At 38.8% G+C, this 20,562-nt stretch overlaps 2 protein-coding genes across 2 annotated transcripts; both read right to left on the bottom strand.

Annotated features, from left to right (window-relative positions):
* Nucleotides 1-15,356: 15,356 nt before the first annotated feature.
* Nucleotides 15,357-16,285, bottom strand: LOC128742906 (37 kDa salivary gland allergen Aed a 2-like). Its single transcript, XM_053839402.1, has 3 exons — nt 16,186-16,285; nt 15,961-16,131; nt 15,357-15,904 (listed from the first exon to the last, which is right to left on the bottom strand). The coding sequence occupies exons 1-3, from the start codon at nt 16,246-16,248 to the stop codon at nt 15,632-15,634; spliced, it is 507 nt and encodes a 168-aa protein (XP_053695377.1). The 5' UTR covers nt 16,249-16,285; the 3' UTR covers nt 15,357-15,631.
* Nucleotides 16,286-16,745: 460 nt separating this feature from the next.
* LOC128743967 (uncharacterized) lies at nt 16,746-17,482 on the bottom strand. Its single transcript, XM_053840683.1, has 3 exons — nt 17,412-17,482; nt 17,184-17,354; nt 16,746-17,117 (listed from the first exon to the last, which is right to left on the bottom strand). The coding sequence occupies exons 1-3, from the start codon at nt 17,472-17,474 to the stop codon at nt 16,845-16,847; spliced, it is 507 nt and encodes a 168-aa protein (XP_053696658.1). The 5' UTR covers nt 17,475-17,482; the 3' UTR covers nt 16,746-16,844.
* Between the last annotated feature and the right edge of the window lie 3,080 nt (nt 17,483-20,562).

Here is a 20,562-nt window from a genome sequence, read left to right as displayed (position 1 = left end):
GAACTATAAGCTCGAAAAGCTTCCCACCTGCACAAAGCGAAGCAATCCCACGGTAATTGGCTACGTTCTGCTTTGAACCTTTTTTGTGAATCGGAAATACGTACGACGACTTTCAGATGGTAGGGAAAACACCCGAAAGCATGGACGTATTGAAAATTTTTGCCAACGGGCTGCATAAAGTAGAGCAACATTTTTTTAAAATTATTGATGGAATGCCGTCGGGGCCAGGGTTCGATGAGCTCTTCAAGGTAGAGCAAGCATTCAGGATAATCTGGGTTGAGATGGCAGGGTAGGATCCAATAGCTGCCTTGTCTGGAACATTTGAGATGGCACGCGAAACTTGCTGACTGCTAAGTGTCTCATGAGAGAAAACTGCACTAAACTGAGTACGAAATAATTCACATATGTCCGAAGCAGTGGACGCTTCCGCATCACCGAGCATCATGGTAGTGGGTAAACCTGATTCATTTCTTTGCTCGTTAACATAATGCCAGAACTTTTTGGGGTTACTACGTAGACATTGTTGCATACGGTTTTGATACGAGTGGAACAGTTTCTTGTTCAGTCGTTTATAACGAGTGTTGAGGGAAATATAACGACATTTGAATTGATAAGTACCATGTTTCGAGAATCTCCTTAGAGCCATCCGTTTAGCAGATTTATAACTTTTTAAAGTGCAGGTAGACCATGGGGGATGTGAGGGTTTGCAGAATAGTCTCTTTGGAGTAAACTGATCGATAGCATATAGAAGAATGTTTGTGAAATTTTGGACCGCTAAGTTAGTATCCGTATTCTCTAGTATTGAGCACCAGTTCACGTCTAACAAAAATTGGTTCATTTTTATAAAATCGGTCTTGCGAAAATCATACGATTGACGATACGAATCATACGTTGAGGTGTTCATCGAAGAACTGCTTCCACCTGTCGACCACCTCGCACTCGTTTGTGATTAGATCCCCTCCCTCGTCCCTACACATGTCAGGATTTGGGCCTTGCGAGTTTGGTTCACCTTCTCGTTAAACTTGCGGGTATCATTAGTCCGGAATAGTTGTTCAAGCTCCTCACGATCTGTCCTCCTTCTGGCGCTTTTTCCTTCTCAGGATCGTGGTCAACTCATTCCTCGCTCGTCGATACTTGGCCAAATTCTCTCTCGTGGATATGCTCAGATAGTTTTCCCAAGATTTTTTTTTCTCTCTATCGCTTCTTGGCATTCCCCGTCAAACCAATCATTTCGTGCACTCGAGGTTTCTACACCTAGCACCGCGGTTGCGGCCTCTTTTTCGAGGGTCGACGCATCTAGCTCACCAGAGGAAGGCAGAGCTTCATCCAGTACGCGCGCGTAGTTTTCGGCAGTTCGCGGATTGTCTAGTTGCCGAATGTTTAGTCGAGGAGGACGACTTTGTCGCGAGGTATAAACCGTCGATAGTTTTGAGCGCACATATACTGCTACTAGGTAATGGTCCGAGAATATCCGCACTCGTTAGGGAGCGTACGTTGGTGATGTTCGAGAAAAACTGGCCCTCGATGAGAATATGATCGATTTGGTTCAAGGTTCGTTGGTCAGGTGATCTCCAGGTGGCCTTGTTGATATCTTTGTGAGGAAAGAAGGTGCTTTTGATCACCAAGCCTGGTTTTAACCCAAGTACATTGGCACAAAACTTTTGTACATTGCTAAGATTTGGTTTGTTGGGCAAATTCCCATAGTTGATCCGAAAAGTATTTAGTCTTCCCATTTTCGCACACCAAAATCGGCGGCAAGACAATTGGAAAGACTTGCAACAATAAAAATACTCGTATACTAGCTTGTGTAGCTTCTGTGCAGCGTAAGCAAAAAAGCGTCTGTTCAGCACAGAAGTATAACGCTAACTTACAACAAATCGATCACTTTACTTCAAGTTTACAACAAAAGTGATATGTATTGCTTTTGATAAACTTCTAGGCTGGGTTTTTTGATACCCTTCATGAATTCCATAACTGACAACACTATTATAACCATAGCAACCACACTTGTTGATTATAGTCACGTGTAAACTGGTATATTGAGCATCATCGCGTTGTAGAAATTTTATAATTTTGTGTTCAGAATGGAGGATGAAAGCTTATCTAACCAACCACAATCGAAAATTCAGCGGAAACCTCGAAAGATCAATACCAGTTGGACTGAGGAACAAATCAGAAAACTAATTGAATCCGTCGAAAAAGAGCCGCTGTTGTGGGACGCATCGTTGGTAGAATATCGGAGCAAAGTGAAGCGTGATTCAACTTGGAAAATGATCTCCGAAAGTATTTTCGATGGTTCCATTGATCCAAATGATTTAAATAATAAGTGGCAGAGCCTACGCTCGCAATTTAAAGATTATTCTAATAAATTAAAGAAGAAAAAGAGTGGACAAGGTTCAAATGAAAATGTAAAAATAAACTGGAGATATTTCGACCAAATGAAATTTATTGAAGCTGGTGAAGGAATGCCGTCGTCTGTTTCTACAATTTCAAACATTTGGGTATGTGTTTTGGACTTATATTCTATTGTAAACTATTTTAAATAAATTTATATTGCCATGGAACTTCTCCATCTGTAACGAAGTAATTTTCAAACTCTTCTCTGATTCGTTTGGCATCATTCGGCACGTTAGATGGAGGAATTCTGTTCATCTCGATCATGCTTCCCTCTGGTGTTTCGTTTCTCCATGAACCTTGATTTATTGTCCCATCGCTATTTTCTGTATCGAATGTTCCAGCTGGTGCATAAAGAGTTCTCGATTCATTTCTGCACATTATGAAATTGTGTAAAGCACAGATACTTAGGGTCACGAATTTCACGTTTTCAATACTCAAAGCTAGTGGTTTTCTTAGTACTCGAAACCGGGCAGACAGAATTCCAAAAGCATTCTCAACTACTCGACGAGCTCGAGATAATCGATAATTGAAAACTCTTTGTGTACCGTTCAAATTGCGAAACGGATAAGGTTTCATCAAATAATGCTTCATCGAGAAAGCATCATCCGCAACGATCACATATGGTACTGGTACGTTTCTATTGGGCAGTGCAGTTTCCTTGGGTACATTAAGCGATTTTTCCTCAAGAGCCTTTGATAGAGTGCATCTGTTAAAAACACCACCATCTGAAATGCGACCTTGGCAGCCTACATCTATATATGTAAATTTATAAGCTGCATCGGCCAACGCCATCAACACTATGCTATTTGTGCCCTTGTAATTATAGTATAAACTTCCACACTTTGGTGGTGCTTGCATTACTATGTGCTTGCCATCCAATGCCCCTAAGCAGTTTGGGAAGTTCCAAAGTTTGTTGAACTCTTCAGCTTTTTCTTCCCACTCAGCAGAAGTTGCAGGTATCTAAAATAAAAGCATTTTTTTCATTTCTCAGAATTTCGAAGATAATCCGATATCCGATCCGAGTACAACAATGGAAACTTCGGAAGCACCGTCGAAACGGAAGAAATCAAGTACGTTGGAAAGATCTTCAGTGGACAGGTCAGAGGCGATTAACACTGCATTGAATGCACTATCAAGGTTACAAGACGAATCGCAAATTTTTGGCGATTTCATTGCAAGTGCACTACGTGAACTTCCTACTACAGAAAATCAGCAAGAATTGAAACGAATTCTAACTCGAGCTGTGGTTAACTATCAAGACGCACATGCACAAGTTGTGACTGCAACTTACGTGATTTCACCATCCGAAGTGCCAATCATTGCAACGCAAGATGATATGTTCGTACAAAGTGGAGTATGTCAATAAATATACTTACACTCATAAAGTCGTCTTTTAGTACATTAAATATAGCTCTGCATACTTCTGGAATTATGGTCGAAACAGTGTTCGATGGAATCCGGAATAAGTACATAAGAGATTTATAACTATCGCCAGTTGCCAAAAATCGGAGAGTTAAACATAATCTTTCTTCAGGTGAAATGCTTTTTCGCAAAATCGTGTCTTGTTTTCGTATGTATGGTGCGACTCGTTGCAGCAAATAATTGAAATCCTCAGATGATAATCGAACAAAATTTCTATATAGACGAGGGTCTTCTTGTTGAATTTCTCTATAGAGTGTTTGCATAAAGCCTCTTTCACTTCTTTTCAGGATAAATTCACGAACCCAAATCTTGCGCTTCTGTTTCAATTTCCTTTGATTTCTTTTTTCTTCTAAACTTTCCAATTCTTCCAGTTCGCAATGAAAAATTATGGCTGCAGCCAACCTGGTTACACGAGCCATGATTGGTAACTGAAGCCCGTAGTTCATGTTTTCTTGCCACATAGAAAAACATTGTGCCATATTGATTTCTGCCACTCGGTCTGATTTGAATTCCATATGACTGCCATATGATATGGCAAAATCGGCCATAGTGTTATATGACAGTGTTCTGCCACCAAAAATGTGGCATTCGTGGCAATCTAGTGTGACTGCCATATTTTTTTCTGCCATATTTTCACCAATTTTGCCATACCAAAATATGGCAGTTTGCCATGTAGTCTGACCCCGGCTTTATATTTTCGATCGAAAATATGCAGTTTGATATCCTAAAAGTACACTTCTTTTTTTTTTGAAAATTTGCAACTGCTGCATTACCGCAGTGTTTTAGTTGTATTTATTTATTTTCGATTCATAATTACTTACTTACTTACTTAAGTGTGGCTTGCCGTCCTAAGAAAAAGCCTGTTGAACAAGGTTTCTCCAATTAACTCAGTTGAGGGCTACAACCCTCCAATTCCTCGCACAGCGAATACTCTCCGCCAGATCTCACTCAACCTGGTCTAACCATCTTCCTCGCTGCGCTCCTGGTCGTCTAGTTTCTGCCGAATTTGGGGCAAACATCATCTTTGCAAAGTAGTTGTCCGGCATTATTGCAACATGCGTATCCCTCGAGCTTTAGCTACCTTTTAGATACTGGGTTCGCCATAGACCTGTGCGAGTTCATGGTTCATCATCCGCCTCGATACTCTGTTGTCCTGTACACCACCGAATATCGTTCTTACCACTAGTCTTTCAAAAACTCCGAGCACTCGCAGGTCTTCCTCGAGCATTGTTCATGCATGCCTGTAGATAAGAATCGTTCTAAAGAGCGTGTTGTGCAGGGTACACTTTGTAGGGGAGCTTAGTCTTCTCGACCGCAATTGCTTGTGAAGCCCATGGTAAGCACCACTTCCACTGATAATACGTTTCCGAATCTCACGGCTGGTATCATTGTCCGCCGTTACCAGTGAGCCAGGGTAGACAAATTTTTCGACTACCTCCAACTCATCGCCGTCGAACAATATACTACTGCCCAAGCGGTGTCGTTCGGCCTCGGTTCTGCTGGCCAGCATGTACTTTGTTTTAGACGTATTTACCTTTAACGCAATCTTTTCTGCTTCGATTTAGTTTGGTTCAGCTAAAAATGTGGACAAAATCGACCGAAAAAACGGAACTTTTTGTTCCGCAGTTTTTAAGGGAAAAAAGGTGACTTTTCTTATGTAAAAAATCACGAGAAATCGATTGATGATGGTTTCAACGCGCGGAAATGACGGAAAGTAGCCCATTTTGCCCCATTCACCCCTATTTTTCAAGAGTTTTGAAAGAATCATACACAAATTTTCTGTAATTTGAGATTCTATGGTTAGAAATGAAGAAGAATGTTACTGTGTTACCTGACTCATAACGAATATACGTTATATACGGGGGAGGGTCTCGTCACTCACAAACTTTGTGGTTTTTCGTTTAATAGATCATAAATTCGAATAGAGCATACAAATATCAATTATATAACATAAGAAATTACATGTTTACTCCAAAAATAAAAGCATGAGAGATTTTAGAATTTCAGAAACAGGGGTGCGTTATGAGTCAGGTAACACAGTAGGAAAAAGGTACCTATTTTACTCAAGGTTTTTGAACCACAGGCAAAGTGCCAATTCGATACTTTTACCAGAGATTTTCAAGAAGGCATGCTTATTGGGAATATTGAAAAAGTCAGAAGATCGAACGATGATCAAACTTTTCACAAAAATGTCATGTTTTGCCTTACTTAACCCTACAACTTTTACAGAAATCTGAGAATGTATTGATAGGAAAAGAAGCAAATGTGTTCCGATTTCGTTCAAATTTGGTGTGTTTGTTCCTAGTTGAAAAATTTTAGACCAATATTAATTTTTTTTTTTTTTTTGAATGCTTAGGGTGCCTCTTTCTGAGTTAGTGTGAGCACAAAAATCGTCATGCTTAACTGCTATCAGATCAACATGGTTTCATGAAAAAACGCTCGACTACAACAAACTTGCTAAGCTACGTTTCGACTCTTATGGACAAAATGGAAAAACGACAACAGATCGACGCTGTATATGTCGATTTCACTAAAGCTTTTGAAAAGGCTCCACACATTCTGACGGTTGAGAAGTTCAAAAGAATAGGGTTACCCGAATGGATAACACAATGGATCCTGTCTTATCTTCCGGATCGGAGCTCAATAGTGAAGGTTTGCGGTGTCTGCTCTACCCTATTCCAAATTCAGTCCGGTGTACCCCAGGGCAGCGTCCTGAGGCCATTGCTATTCGTTTTATTTATTAACGATTTATGTCGAAAATTAAAGTCACCAAAGTTATTATACGCTGACGACCTCAAATTCTATCGAATAATCACGAGGCTGGCACATTTCTGCGCACTTCAATCGGATATCAACACGCTCAAGGATTGGTGCAGTGTGAACGGAATGGAAGCAAACGGAATGGAAGCAAACGTGAACAAATGCTGCATAACATCATTCACCAGGTTACGTGCACCAATTGTGTTTGATTACCTCATGGCAGCAACTAGCTTAAGACGACTGTGAAGGATTTGGGAATTCTGATTGACAGCAAACTTAGGTTTGTAGAACACATTTCTGCTGTTACGGCTAAGGTATACGCAATGTTGGGGTTCCTGAAAAAAAATACAAAGTTTTTTGCTGATATCTACAGTTTGAAGACCCTGTATTGCTCGCTCGAGCGCAGTGTTCTAGAGTACGGAGTGCAAATGTGGGCACCATACCATGTAGTCCACATCAACCGAATCGAACGTGTGCAAAGGCAATTTATTCGATATGCTCTTCGGAATCTTGGCTGGAGGGACAGGATAAACCTATCACCATATGAAAGTCGCTGCCTACTGATCGGCCTTCCAACGTTGTCAAGTAGGCGAGTATTCCTACAACGAATGATAATCTTCGACGTCCTAGCAGGCAACAACATCGACTATGCGGATATACTGAGCAAACTACGCTGCAATACGCCATCACGAGTGATGCGCCAAACTGATTTTTTTCGACAATTGCCTCATCGGACTGCTTATGGAATGAATAACCCGCTGGAAGTTTGCTGCAGTCGTTTTAATGATATTTATGACTTGTTCGATTTTGGATTGTCAAAAAATGTATTTAGGCTAAGAATCTGTAATATTTAATTAGTTAAATAAGTTTTATGTCTGTGCGATGTTCTTTATGTCGAAGATCAATTAATAAATTAAATAAATAAATTAATTTTAGCTTAAAATTTGCTAAAACTTTAACTTTATCTAAGAGCCCCTTGGTGAACGAGGGGCCACTGTTTCGAGGTATTAAAAGTGAAATTCTTATTTTTTAACCATTTTGAAGGTTTTCAAGGGCAAGAATATTTTCTTTAGTAAATTAGGACCCCTCCCCACTTTAAGAGGGGGGCTCTTATACAAACGAAATACAAATTTCCTCATAACTCGAGAACTAATCAAGCAAATGGAACCAAATTTGACACGTGAAAGTTTTCGAGGGCAACAATATTTTCTATGGTGAACTAGGACCCCTCTCAACTTTAAGAGGGGGGGCTCCTATACAAACGAAATACAAATTTCCTCATAATTCGAGAACTAATCAAGCAAATGGAACAAAATTTGGCATGTGAAAGTTTTCAAGGGCAAGAATATTTTCTATGGTGAATAAAGTTTCAATATTTGAAAACCTCGTGTCAGTAGTGGCCCCGTTTCTGCGAGAATTACTCATAACTCTTTCCTATTGATGGTATCATACGCGGCTTTGAAGTCAACAAATAAATGGTGTGTGGGAAATCTGTATTTTGGAGGTTCTACCGCAGTATAAATAAATGATTCGTTGTAGACCGACCTTCGACGAAGCCGATAAGTTCCCACACATATGTTTGCAATTAGTGATAATCAGCGGAAAATGATTTGGGATAGCACATTGTAAGCGGCATTGAGTATATAGATTTCTCACAATCCTACTCGTCGCCCTTTTCGTAGATTAAGCAGATAACCCCAACTTTCCATTTTTAACAATTATCCGGTATTTCAAACGGCCAGCCTTTCTGATCTCATTTTAATAAGCTTTACTCCGATGCCATTTCTCCCAGCCGATTGATTGTTGTTTAGCTGTATGATGGCCTATCATTGGGACAGAAACCTCGTCCGTGTTTGTTGCACCGTCGAAATCGCTTTCCCTGCCGCCATGGTTCTCCGCCGGAGCGCCATTCAGGTATTCATCGAAGTGCTGCTTCCACGGTCACCCCATCGGTCACCTCACGACCGTCCGTCAAAATTACTGCCATTCTTATCCCGACTCATTTCGGCGCGCGGTACAAAGCCTTTGCACTTGCGTTCAGTTTTTTTGGTAGAACTTTTGCTTTTTCTTCCAGAAGATTTGGTTTCGCTGCATCTTCTTCTGTTTGTATATTTCCACGTTCCGACGTGTGGCACTGCGCATCTAGGCCGCCCGCTTCTATAGGATCTGACATCGATAATATCTGAGAAGTGCCGATAATCGATCGGTGATCGATCACTCGCGAAACTTAACTTGAGGCACTGAAAACTTTAATTTACCACCCGAACAGTTATTTAGTAAGATATTATAATGATTTTGATCAAATTGTTCACTTGAATTGATAGGAAAAACTTCACTTCGTTTCGATTACAATTCCGAATACGTCGTTGTTGTACGTTGCCAAGGGAACAAACGATTATATGGAGTGATGCCAACGATGCATTTGAGCATGAAATTGACCAATTATTTTCGCTATTAAATTAAGGGCCGTAGAGTGTCGATAATATAGTTATAAAATTCACTGATAATAAAATTCACCGTAAACAACATTTTATGTGATAGAATTACTGTCGGATCTAGTTCAACAGCAAAAATAGATACACGATTCTACGTTTCATAATTGTTCATAACAGATTATTGCCTACTACTAGCAACCCTATTCTCAGCAAAACGATAGTGGCAACAAGTACTGAAATCAGTAAAAAAGCAACTGGACTCTGACAACCTTCTCCTTAAATGTGTAATTCTCATTTTTTAACCATTTTCAACCAATCAAGTACGAAAGCTCCAATATATGAAGACCTTGTGTCAGTGGTACAGATAGACCTAGAAAAAGAAATAGAGATAGAGATAGAGTTAGTGATAGAGTTAGAGATAGAGATAGAAATAGAGATAGAGACAGAGATAGAAATAGAGATAGAGATAGAGATAGAGATAGAGATAGAGATAGAGATAGAGATAGAGATAGAGATAGAGATAGAGATAGAGATAGAGATAGAGATAGAGATAGAGATAGAGATAGAGATAGAGATAGAGATAGAGATAGAGATAGAAATAGAGATAGAAATAGAGATAGAGATAGAGATAGAGATAGAGATAGAGATAGAGATAGAGATAGAGATAGAGATAGAGATAGAGATAGAGATACAGATAGAGATACAGATAGAGATAGAGATAGAGATAGAGATAGAGATAGAGATAAAGATAGAGATAGAGATAGAGATAGAGATAGAGATAGAGATAGAGATAGAGATAGAGATAGAGATAGAGTCTCAATTATCCTCTTTTGTGGCAGACCTTGGTTCTTGTACCTAGATTACGGATAAAATAGTGTTTTAGAAAATTCAAGCTGATGCTGATTAAGCCATGTCGTTTATTTTCGCCGTCCAAATCCAACTGTGTAAGTTTGAACTATTTCGGAAGAACCTGCTTTGAAAAATTGTTAGACCACAGCAAAACGAACTAAAAAGTTTTAGATCAGTTTTCTCAAAAGCTACTTCGAGGTACATCCATGAACCAGGAATTTGTAGCAAAAAATCACTCTGATTACCATGCACCAGATCAAATATCTTATATCTAATCAAAACAGATGCAATCTTTTTTCAAAAGATGTGCCGTGATCATTACAATTCGACACAGTCGCTTTGTTAAATATTAATGCCAACGATATGTATCGAGTTTCGAATGCAACCCGTGCAAAGCAAAATGAGTAAACTGAAGCAAACAATTCGCTAATTTATATCCAATAATAGGAATCTAAAATGTCTCTATTTTACTGGAGGAACGTGAGACTCGATGGTTTTTCCTCAGATCGTGATCAGATGTCGGTGAGAAAACCGAGAGAACACTTGTACCCAGTATTTTCCAGGGCCCAAGCACAAACGGGCAGGAGTTTTCTCGTTTAGCTCACGGTAGCTGTATTAGACAGCATTAACTCCGGCCAAGATCAGTTGACCCTGGCAGGCAGCCCATCCTCTACACAACATCAACCGATAATGGTAGTGTTACGAGTTTTACCGAACACGTCTAACACCGTGTTCTCTCGCCGCAGCTTCACCGTAATAAGCGATAATAATTTCCATAAGTTGCCAACAACCGAACCGACAATCGCCGTCCTAGCAGCTCTGCTGCGAAGACAATTCGTGCCAGCCTTTCCGCGATGGCGCTCCGGCAGAAGATGCGGCATCAACGGTACACGGCAGCACGTATCCCACAACGGCCCATTCGCATCAGACGCTACGAGACATGTTGAAAGCCTTTCGTGAACAACAAATTCGTTAGCAATAAATTTCAACCTCGTCTAAACAAATGAGCTTCGCCAACTTTACTCGACGGCAGCAAGCAAGCAAACGGGAAAGAAGAAACAGACACAGAAAAACGAATTTCACAATTAATTCCTACCAGATTCTACAACTTCCACGACTGGAACATTGACGGCTCCACCAACCGTGTGGCACCACCGTAATCCAAACGACGAAGGGAAGCAGGAGCTTGGTCGTTGAAGACGTGTTACGAAATTGCTTAATTACCTTAATTTTTCAACGGTGTCCAACCAGCAGAACTTCGTCCAAATATTCATTCAAACCAGCTGCTAGCTAAGAGTAAGAATGATTGTGCTTCGGTCAGCCTCTCTACAACGAGAGAACCTGACATGGCCAAACTGTTGTTCGAATAAATGTTCCAAATGATTCAGAACAAAAGGGCGGCTCAATTGAACACCCTTTTGCGCCTCGACTGCTGTTGTAGCCAGCTACCAAAAAACCATACGATTTCTGCTACAGCAGGGTTGCATTGCAGCGCAGCGGAGGTCAGACGCTGCCCCCGGTCAGTCAGCTCAGCCAGGCTGGCGCAGTGGGGCCGCAGGACCAGAGAAAGGAAAACAAGCCATTTATTGACCGATTAAACTTAATATAGATCTTACCGGACCGATTGTAAACTGCTGAGCATGTTCTCTCTTCAGTGTGGCGTTTATTCAGCTTCAACTCAAGTGGGTATCCTATTCTTCGGCCAGTCCCCGCGTACCGCACCGCTTGCAGGACTGTGCCAGTCAGTGGCTTGGCAAACGCGCTGTGCAAAAGATACAAATTGATTTCGCGATATTGTATTAGATATAGACTGGCGATTTTATCTCAACAAGTTTACAATTAGAAGCGATTACCTTTTTATTTTAACTCGCTTTAGTCCCGTGGCTAGTGGTGGTCAGCATCGCCACCATTACCACCGCCCCGAAACCACCAAGCGATAGTCGAGTTCCATTTGCAGCGATTTAGATCCCGCTTCTGATGAATGATATCAAATCAATCAATCTCGATCGATTGATTACAGCGTTTGCCCTACCGTGGTAGATGCAAATTTAGAAACAGATTGTTAGGAATTGAACAAACAAGTGTCACAGCAATTGACACAGTTTCATTTGGCATGTGTCAAACACATACTGTTGGTCTGAGCTTAGCAAAAAGTCACCTGTAGGACTTTTGACACTGAATAAAGAGCAGGAAATCGAGCACAACCGCTCACAGGTTTTAACAGTTAGAAAAAGTTACATTAGGACGATTTCCGTAGAGAGCTTTGACCAAATTTATTCTATGAATGAAGAGGAGGAAGTAGGTTACTGGAATCAAATCACCTATTTTGGACCCCCTCAGCAGCTGTACATTATTTGGACACTTACAGCAAAATCAAATGGAAGTGTCCAAATTATGTACAGCTGCTGAGGGGGTCCAAAATAGGTTGGTTACCCTATACAAACCCGTTCCTCGAATCTCCAGTTATTGCTGTCCTCGAGGGCCCCCTGACCAATAAACTTAACTACAAGAGTGATCTTGTACTTTGTCTTCTCTTTTCGCTTCTCTTGATCTTGTGATTTTGTACTTTCAAGGGGCTTCAACGGGATAGGGTTAAATTCAATATGCAGGACGGGTAATTGGGAGACTAACAATTAACTAATGCTTAAGTCACTTGACTTCCAATGGCTTTTATTCCACTGAAATTCGAACCCACGACTATTCGCTCATCAATGCAGACTTTGTAATCTTGCAACTACGAGCCTCTTTGTGCCAAATACTTGAAATGTAACATGTTTTTCTGAACAATCACTTATTCCAGTCATTTGTCATAAACCTCACGCGTTAAATCGCTAAGATGTGGTCACTAACCTCTTTTTTATATTTCATAATATTACATTATTCTTTCATAGGGGGATGGTGTGGTTTGCACTATTTAGTGAGCATTAAAACACCTCAACAACTAAAGTCAATACAAAAGATTAAGCACTTCAAAAGTAATCCACTATCCGTCTCATTTTAGTATGTATTCAGTTGGCAAATCAACGTTGCGTAACTTTTCAAAATTTCTGTACAGCCCCGAGGGGTTTATATAGCCCGACGGTTTCAAAAGTTAATGAAATTTTGTGCATGGGTAAAGCTCATGGACTTATGATCGAAAACTACGCTTTTTTCTTAAATTCATTACATTAGATTACATTACATAAATAACAAATAAATTCCGTTGCAACACAGGAAAAAAAATTCCGCACGAAATTCTCCGCAGAGAAGAAAAATTCTACATAAAAATCAGAAAAACTAAGAATAATCTCAAAGAATGTTTTCTTGTTTGTACCTTTGTACCTTTCTTCTTTTTTAGCGATAAAAATTTCACAATAATTTTCTTTCATTTTTGTGATACGACCAAAAAGAATCAATTTTCCTGGAAATTTTCAGTTCCGAAACTTAAAAACTATTTTTCTTTTTCTAACGTATAGCAGTCGGCTTACTTTTTCTGTTGGGGAAGAATAAATGTTTGATGCGCAAAATGTAGAGTGAGGTAAACTGAAAAATTCTTGATATTAGGTCAAAAATATAGACGAACTCACAGCTCTTACAGTTTACTTGAATCTACATTTTTCGCATCAAGCATTTATTCTTCTCCAAAAGAAAAACTTAGTAACTATAGAATCAAGCATCGTAAAACAAACACTTGCTTATGAGGATGCAAATCTCAACATTAGAGAAAAAATGTTATCAAGGAGAAACTGTCCGCAAAGTTTTTTGCTGTGGTAGAAAACTCCAAGAAAAAGTCGGAAAAGCTCTGTATACCTCAGCAAAAATCGTTGCCAATTCACAGTCTTTTAATGGTGAAAATTTCACGATAACATTATTTTTCGTCTAAACTAAACTAACCGATTATATACCATCGTTAGTCATTAGTTTTTCGAACATAAGTTAGGAACGAAAAAAAAATTAATGAATTTTTTGGAGTCAAATATATTGACTTAGAAATCGTCAAATAAGAAAGATATATATTAAAAAAATTCCACGAGATAGAACATAGTCTAGCTTTTCTATGGAGCTTTCTATCACTGTGAAAAATTTTGTGAACGATTCCCAAACGAGAAAGCTTGTTTGCATTTAGGTTAAAAAACGTTTATTTTATTAAATTTGGTTCAAGAGTTCTGATCTTTTAAAATAAGTAATGTCTAAACTACACCGCCCCCAATTGGAAGAATAATGTAATATTACGGAATTATTCTCCTAAAATTAAATTACAGTTCGTCTTCCAGTAAGTATCCCATTGCTTCAGGTAAGTATCCCATTGCTTAAATCCTACAGCCAGTACAGAAACTGAATCAAATGCGGACAGGAAGTGGCGCCGAAATTGCCTGGGATTCGGCATGATGGTCGAAGTACACCACTTAATAAACCCAGCGTTCCTAACTATCTAATTTTCGAACACATTACTAAACCTTTCGAGTTCAATATTGCATCAGATAAATTTCCATACGTCACATTACGAGAGGCTTGCAAAAAAACGATTTATTATCGCGGACGGCTCGGTTTTATTACACGTTATTAATTTTATAGGTTTCGCTTACGGAACGCTTCGAAACAAAACAAGTGGAGTTACGACACCGGCAGCCGGCAGTATCGGCGGTCTTTTTGTGTCACTGGATTAACGTAATTGATCTGTCGCGCTTTCTATTCTCCAGCAGCGTACCGATAGATCGCCGAAAGGACTGTATACTCCAGAGAGCGCGTGGAGGTGTTCTTTACAAGGAAGGCTTAGTAGAATTTATTGGTTTTATTTATTAACCATGAACTAGACCGGTATAAGTTTAGAAGCCATATTCTTTAGTCTTCCGCCCTATTTGACAGAAATAATCCGCGAATAATAAACAATTTTTTTGCCTTAATTTAAGCCATGATTAACCAGGCAGCATTGCTATACAGTATCAATTATCCCATTTTCTCTAACTCACGTCAACGCGATAAGATAACTCAATTATTCAGCAATTCTATATCTATCCCTCACGGAGACTTCGCAAGGAGGAAAAATCGGTCAATATTGTGTTCCAGAACTAATTAATTACCAGCTGTGTTTATTTCTCTCTGTGCGACCATTTGAATCAAATTAATGCAATGCACCTATTTAGGACTTTCAAACTATCTGAACATACACAAAAAACTTCAACACAGCAACAGCAATACAAACCACATTCCGACCGTTGGATGTCAAATCGGAATTTGCCCATATCAAATGTCAGGTGTTCCCCCGGTAAATATTCCAGCCAGCGTAATCCATTTCGTGCCGAGTGGAAAGTCAACACTACCGGTTTGCCCCTTTGGCGGACACCGCAGCGACCAGGATTAAGTTCCCCGATGGCAATACGATAAAAGTGCACACCGGTTCCAGTCAATCAAGAACACGCCCCTTCGTTGCACTCACGCCAAGGCAGCAGGAAATCCTTCGATACAGATCTGATCTAGTGATAGATAAACTTTCATTCATCACGCCGGCTGATATCAGTTTGCGGGAACGATTTATTGGTGGATCGATTCAATTTTATTAACTCATATTAATTATATAGGTTTATCTGTGATACGTTTCAGAACAAGTTTCAGTACAGGAAAGATTGAGAATAGTTAATTGATATTGTTCTCTAGTCTACAATGGTAAGGAAGTAACAATTTTCATTCTTTCCTATATAATTGAATACTCGAAAAATCAAATACAGTTTCTTGTATGGTTAAATTATTGCTTTCTAGCGTGGTTGGATTAGTTTCACAACTCTCCGGCATCAATGACATCTATGTTCCGCATCCACTCGCCTCATAGTATCGGCCACAGCTTTGAATGTAAATGATTGTTTCTTCCATCTGTGCAAAGCTTTCAATTCACGTAGATCGAATATTGTCTTGAAAATTTCCTTAGAATTGGACTGCAGCATGCAAATATAGAATTGATTTGCTTTACTGTTGACCGACGCGTTTTCAGCTTTTCTAGCACAACGGGCGATATTTTTCTCCAAATCACCCACCACAGCACGAGCATCGTTTAATACGCTTTGAACCTGTTTAACAACAATAATAGTGAAAAAGATTTTAAGTACTACAATTTAAAATTTACTTTAATCTCCGCACTATTATCAGACCAACCGAACGATTTCAAAGTGCATTTCATGTGCGCGTTCATTGCATTCCCAGTGATTATGGCGTAGTTCCGCATCTCGCAGATTTTTGGGACCAAGCCGAGATTCATTTCTTTAAGACATGCGCCATAGGATTGGTCTTTCCCGAACTAAAAAGAAAAATATAAAGACACTAGCTGATACCGTCGAGTGACACAACTTACGCAAAATGATTCAGGAAAACTTATAATCGAAATGATTAAACCAATTTTCTTCACAAGAGCCATTATTTCAACGTTCTCCGTCGTGATTACTTACTTCTAACAACCTAGGGCAGCCTTTTATAGGGCTCTCAACTGGTTCGCCGGTCTTCAAACAGTCATTTGTTAAATATGGTACCAATCCGTCACTGTCATAAAACCTATTGACAGCTCTCTCGTTAAGTAAAGAAGACAACCATCGATAAGTTTTTATGTTTATTCTGCAAGTTTACAATGTCTGCAAATCATATCTTGGCAGGACGGTAACGATACAGTGAAATATAAACTAAATCAGTTAAAATCTGTAGCTAAATTCCTTGAGATAAGTTCCAGGTTTTGAAATAAACTGATATTTTTTGACGATTGAGTCAGGAAGTCACGGAAGCGAAATGGTAAACTAGAAATGCAACCTTCAAAGAAAACCAATTCTTCAATACAGATCTCATATAGAGATAGATAAACATTCATTCAAAAATCAGTTCACGCTGAAATCAGTTTACGAAGACGATCTATTATCGGTTCGGTTCAGTTTTATTACACCACATTAATTGCAAAGATTTGTCTGTGCTACGTTTCGGGACAAATGGAGTTCAGTTGTAGTAAACTTTCACGCATTTTAAGCATCAAAAGCATCCACGTTCCGTTTTCACTCCCCTGGTAGCATCGGCCACAGCTTTGAATGTGAACGATTGGTTCTTCCACCGATCCAAAGCTTTCAGTGCACGTAGATCGAAAATTGTCTGGAAAATTCCCTTAGAATCGGATCCCAACATGCAAATAATGAATTGGTTCGCTTGCATCCTAACCGGGGCCCTGTTAGCTTTGCGAGCACAGTTTTTGATATTCGCCTCCAAATCGCCTGTCACAGCACGGGCGTCATCCAGTATGTTTCGAACCTGCGAGTGTAGTAACAAAATAGTAAAAAGAATCTTATGTTGGTACTATACGATTTTATGATTCACATTAAACTCGTCACGACTATCAGTCCAACCGAACGACTTTAGAGCGCATTTCATGTGTGCGTTCCTTGCGTCTTCAGGAATCACATCGGAGTCCCAGGCTTCGCAGAATTTTGAGTCTAAACTATGGTTTACTTCTGTAAGACATGCGCTATAGGATTTAATTTCTGCAAACTAAAATCAAAAACATATAAAAAAAACCAACTGATACCATCGAATAACACAACTTACACAAAACGGCACAGAAATACATATAGTCAAAATGATCGAACAAATTTTCTTCGGAAGACCCATCACTTCAATATTCTCCAAAGCGATTACTTACTTCTATCAGCGTTTGGCAGCCTTTTATAGCTAGTACAACTCAGTCAACTATTAGATATGGTAGTAATCCGCCACTGTCATAAACCATGATGGCCCATGAAATAAGAAACAATCATCGATTAGTGTTTTATGTTTACAACTTGTGTTAGTTGTACCCCATAAGTTTACAATGTCTAAAAATCGTATATTAGGAAAATAGTTGCGGTACAGTGAAACACAAATTACCTAAATCAGTTAAAAGCAGCAACTAAATTTGAAAGGATTTTATAACTGTTCAGCAGGGTGTTCGAATATTATCCGTACAACAAAATGATCATTAATTGATAACTTAAAATTTAGTACATGATTATGCATTAGTAGCAGTAGCTTGCGTACGTCGCCTCATGTCTAATTGAGAGTGAATCGGTGGTACTCAAACAAATTTTCTATAACTTCGATGAAAAAAAAACTTTTTTGCAGTGATAATCTAGATTCGCTATTACGGAGATAACCGGAATGTACGATCAAAAGGCCTAAATGTACCTCTAACGTAATATGCAATTACGTTCGGTGGTCCGTTTTTTTCTCATCTGCCTTTCTGGTATCTTTACATCGTATTTTTGTCTCTTTCCAGTGATTTATTGTTGCTTTTTATTGTCTTGTTGCGTTTTTAGTTGCTTCTGAAGGCGTCTTTTTGGTCTCATTTGTAGTCTGTTTTGGCATTTCTTGTCTTGTTTTGCTGTCGCCGAACAGACAATAACTTGATTGCCTTTTCAGCATCTATATTTAGTTTTTTTACTGTCTTTCTTGACATTTCTTGTCACTTCCTTCGCGTTTATTCGGCGTGTCTTGTCGTTTATTTTTATCGGCTTTCCGCCTACTCACCACTTCTTCGTCATCTTTTTGCAATATTTTCACCGCCTCCTCGATGTCTTTTTGTCGTCTATTTGGAATCTTTTCATAGTTCTTATAGCGCTTTTTTCTGTTATCTTTTTGATGTCTTTTAGATGAGTTTTCGTCGTCTTTTCATCCTTTCTGTCGTCTTTTCATAGTTTGTTCGCCATCTTTACATCATATTTTCGTTATTTATTCGTCATTTATTGACCTTCGTGTTTGCAATTCTGGCATATATAACATGAAAACATGAAAAAGTGTTTTTTACTGTCGTTTTATCGTTCTTTCGTTATTCATCCTATAATTGCCGTCTTTTCAACATATTTTGTCACCTGTTTTTTTGGTTGAAAAGGGATTTTTTATTTTGTTTGTTTTAGTGGGTTTTGACAGCTTTTTGTCATTTTTGTCACCTGTTTTGTCGCTGTCTTGGCGTCTTTTCGTCGTCTTAACCGTATTTTCATGTATATATTTACATTGCCTGTTCGTCGTTTTGGACACTTTCAAACGACTTTTTGCCATCTTTTGTCATCATTTTGTTCCGAAGGAAACTTCGTATTCGTCGTCCTTTTATCGTCACTCTGTCGTGTTTGTCACTTTTTGAAGCGGTATTGTTCATTTTATTGTTGGTTTGACGTCTAATCTTCGTATTTTCGCCATGCACACATCGTTTCTTTGCCTCTTTGCAGCAATTTATTGTCAAATTTTATCATCATTTATGGCGTTTTCAGATGATCGCATTCTTAGGTGATTTTTCGGCAGTTTTTCTTGTTATTTTTGTCGTATACTATCTTTTTTCAACGAGCTTTTCGCTTATTTCGCATTACCTGTTCGTCGTCTTTTTGCTGCTTTTTTGCGGTTCTATAGTCGTCTATTAGTCACCTATTTGCTGTCTTTTTGTCGTTCTTTCGTTGACTTTTTGTCATATTCACCGTCTTATTGTTATTCATTTGTCGTTTTTTTATAGTTTTTGTCGTATGTTCGGCAACTGTTCGTCTTTTTTTTTCGTTCTTAACGGCTTTTACCGTCGTTTTTTCGTCGTTTTTGTCGTCTATTCATCGTCTTCTGTCTACGTTTCGTCATGTTTGTTATTGTCTTTAGTCACTTTTTATCGATTTTTCGTCGTCTTGTTCACTGTCAGTTGTTTTTAACAACCTCTATATTGTTGTTCTTTCATATATTTTGCCATATTTAAGTTGTCTTTTTAGCATGTTTTGTCGCCGTTTTGATGTTTTTGAATGATTTTTGTCATATTTTGTTCTTATCGCTGTTTCTTTTCGTCCACCCTTCATCGTATTTTCGCCTTCTTTTTATAACTTTGTCGTCCTTATTTCATCGCATTTTCGTTGTCATTCGTGCTGTCTTTTCGATATACTTTGATCATCTTATTATTGTCTTAACGACTCCTTTATGACAATTTGTCGTTTTCTTCGGCGATTTTTTGCCGTCTTTTGTTGTCCTTTTTGTTACTGTTTTAGCGTATTTTCGTTGCTTATTTTTGGTTTTTTGTTATCCTTTGTCTCTCTTTCGTCATTTTTTTTGTCACTTTTTTCCCACTTTTGGTTGTTCTATTTGTTGTTTATACAACGAAAACGTTGTCTTTTTACTACCCTTTCTTCGTTCTTTCATCGTCTTGATATAGTGTATCTTTCATATTTTCGCCTTTATGACGCTTTTTAATTATTTTTTGTCGTGTTGTTTTTTGTCACTGTTTTAGTCGCCTTTTCATCGTATTTTTAAGTTAATTCCTATGTATTATCGTCGTCTTTCGCCGTATTTCTATCAACTTTTGATCGTATTTTCACTATTCTTTCTTCGCTTTATCGTCATTTTGTCATCGCACTTTCATTGTCTTTACGCCGGTTCTATGTTGTATTTTAGTCATCTTTTCATGGCCTTGACGATGTGCTTACTGAAGGTTTACATATTCCACTGTTTTTAATTATCACTTAGAAGAAGCAAAGCTAATTATTGCATATAAAGCCAGGATTCCAGCTACTAGAAATACAGTAATGTTCCGATTTTGTCAGCTCCCGATTTTGTCCACCCCCGATTTTTTCTACCCACGATTTTATCAGCGTTTTATCCCGATTTTGTTAGCCTATAAATTTTGTTTAACTTTTGTACCTTTAAACATGATTTATAACACTTTTCAGCCTGCTTGAAACTATTCTGATTCTCTGGGGAG

This window comes from Sabethes cyaneus, chromosome 3 (genome assembly GCF_943734655.1).
Source record: "Sabethes cyaneus chromosome 3, idSabCyanKW18_F2, whole genome shotgun sequence".
NCBI lineage: Eukaryota > Metazoa > Arthropoda > Insecta > Diptera > Culicidae > Sabethes > Sabethes cyaneus.
Note: the sequence above shows the minus strand (reverse complement) of the source record. Positions and strands in the feature narration are given on the sequence as shown.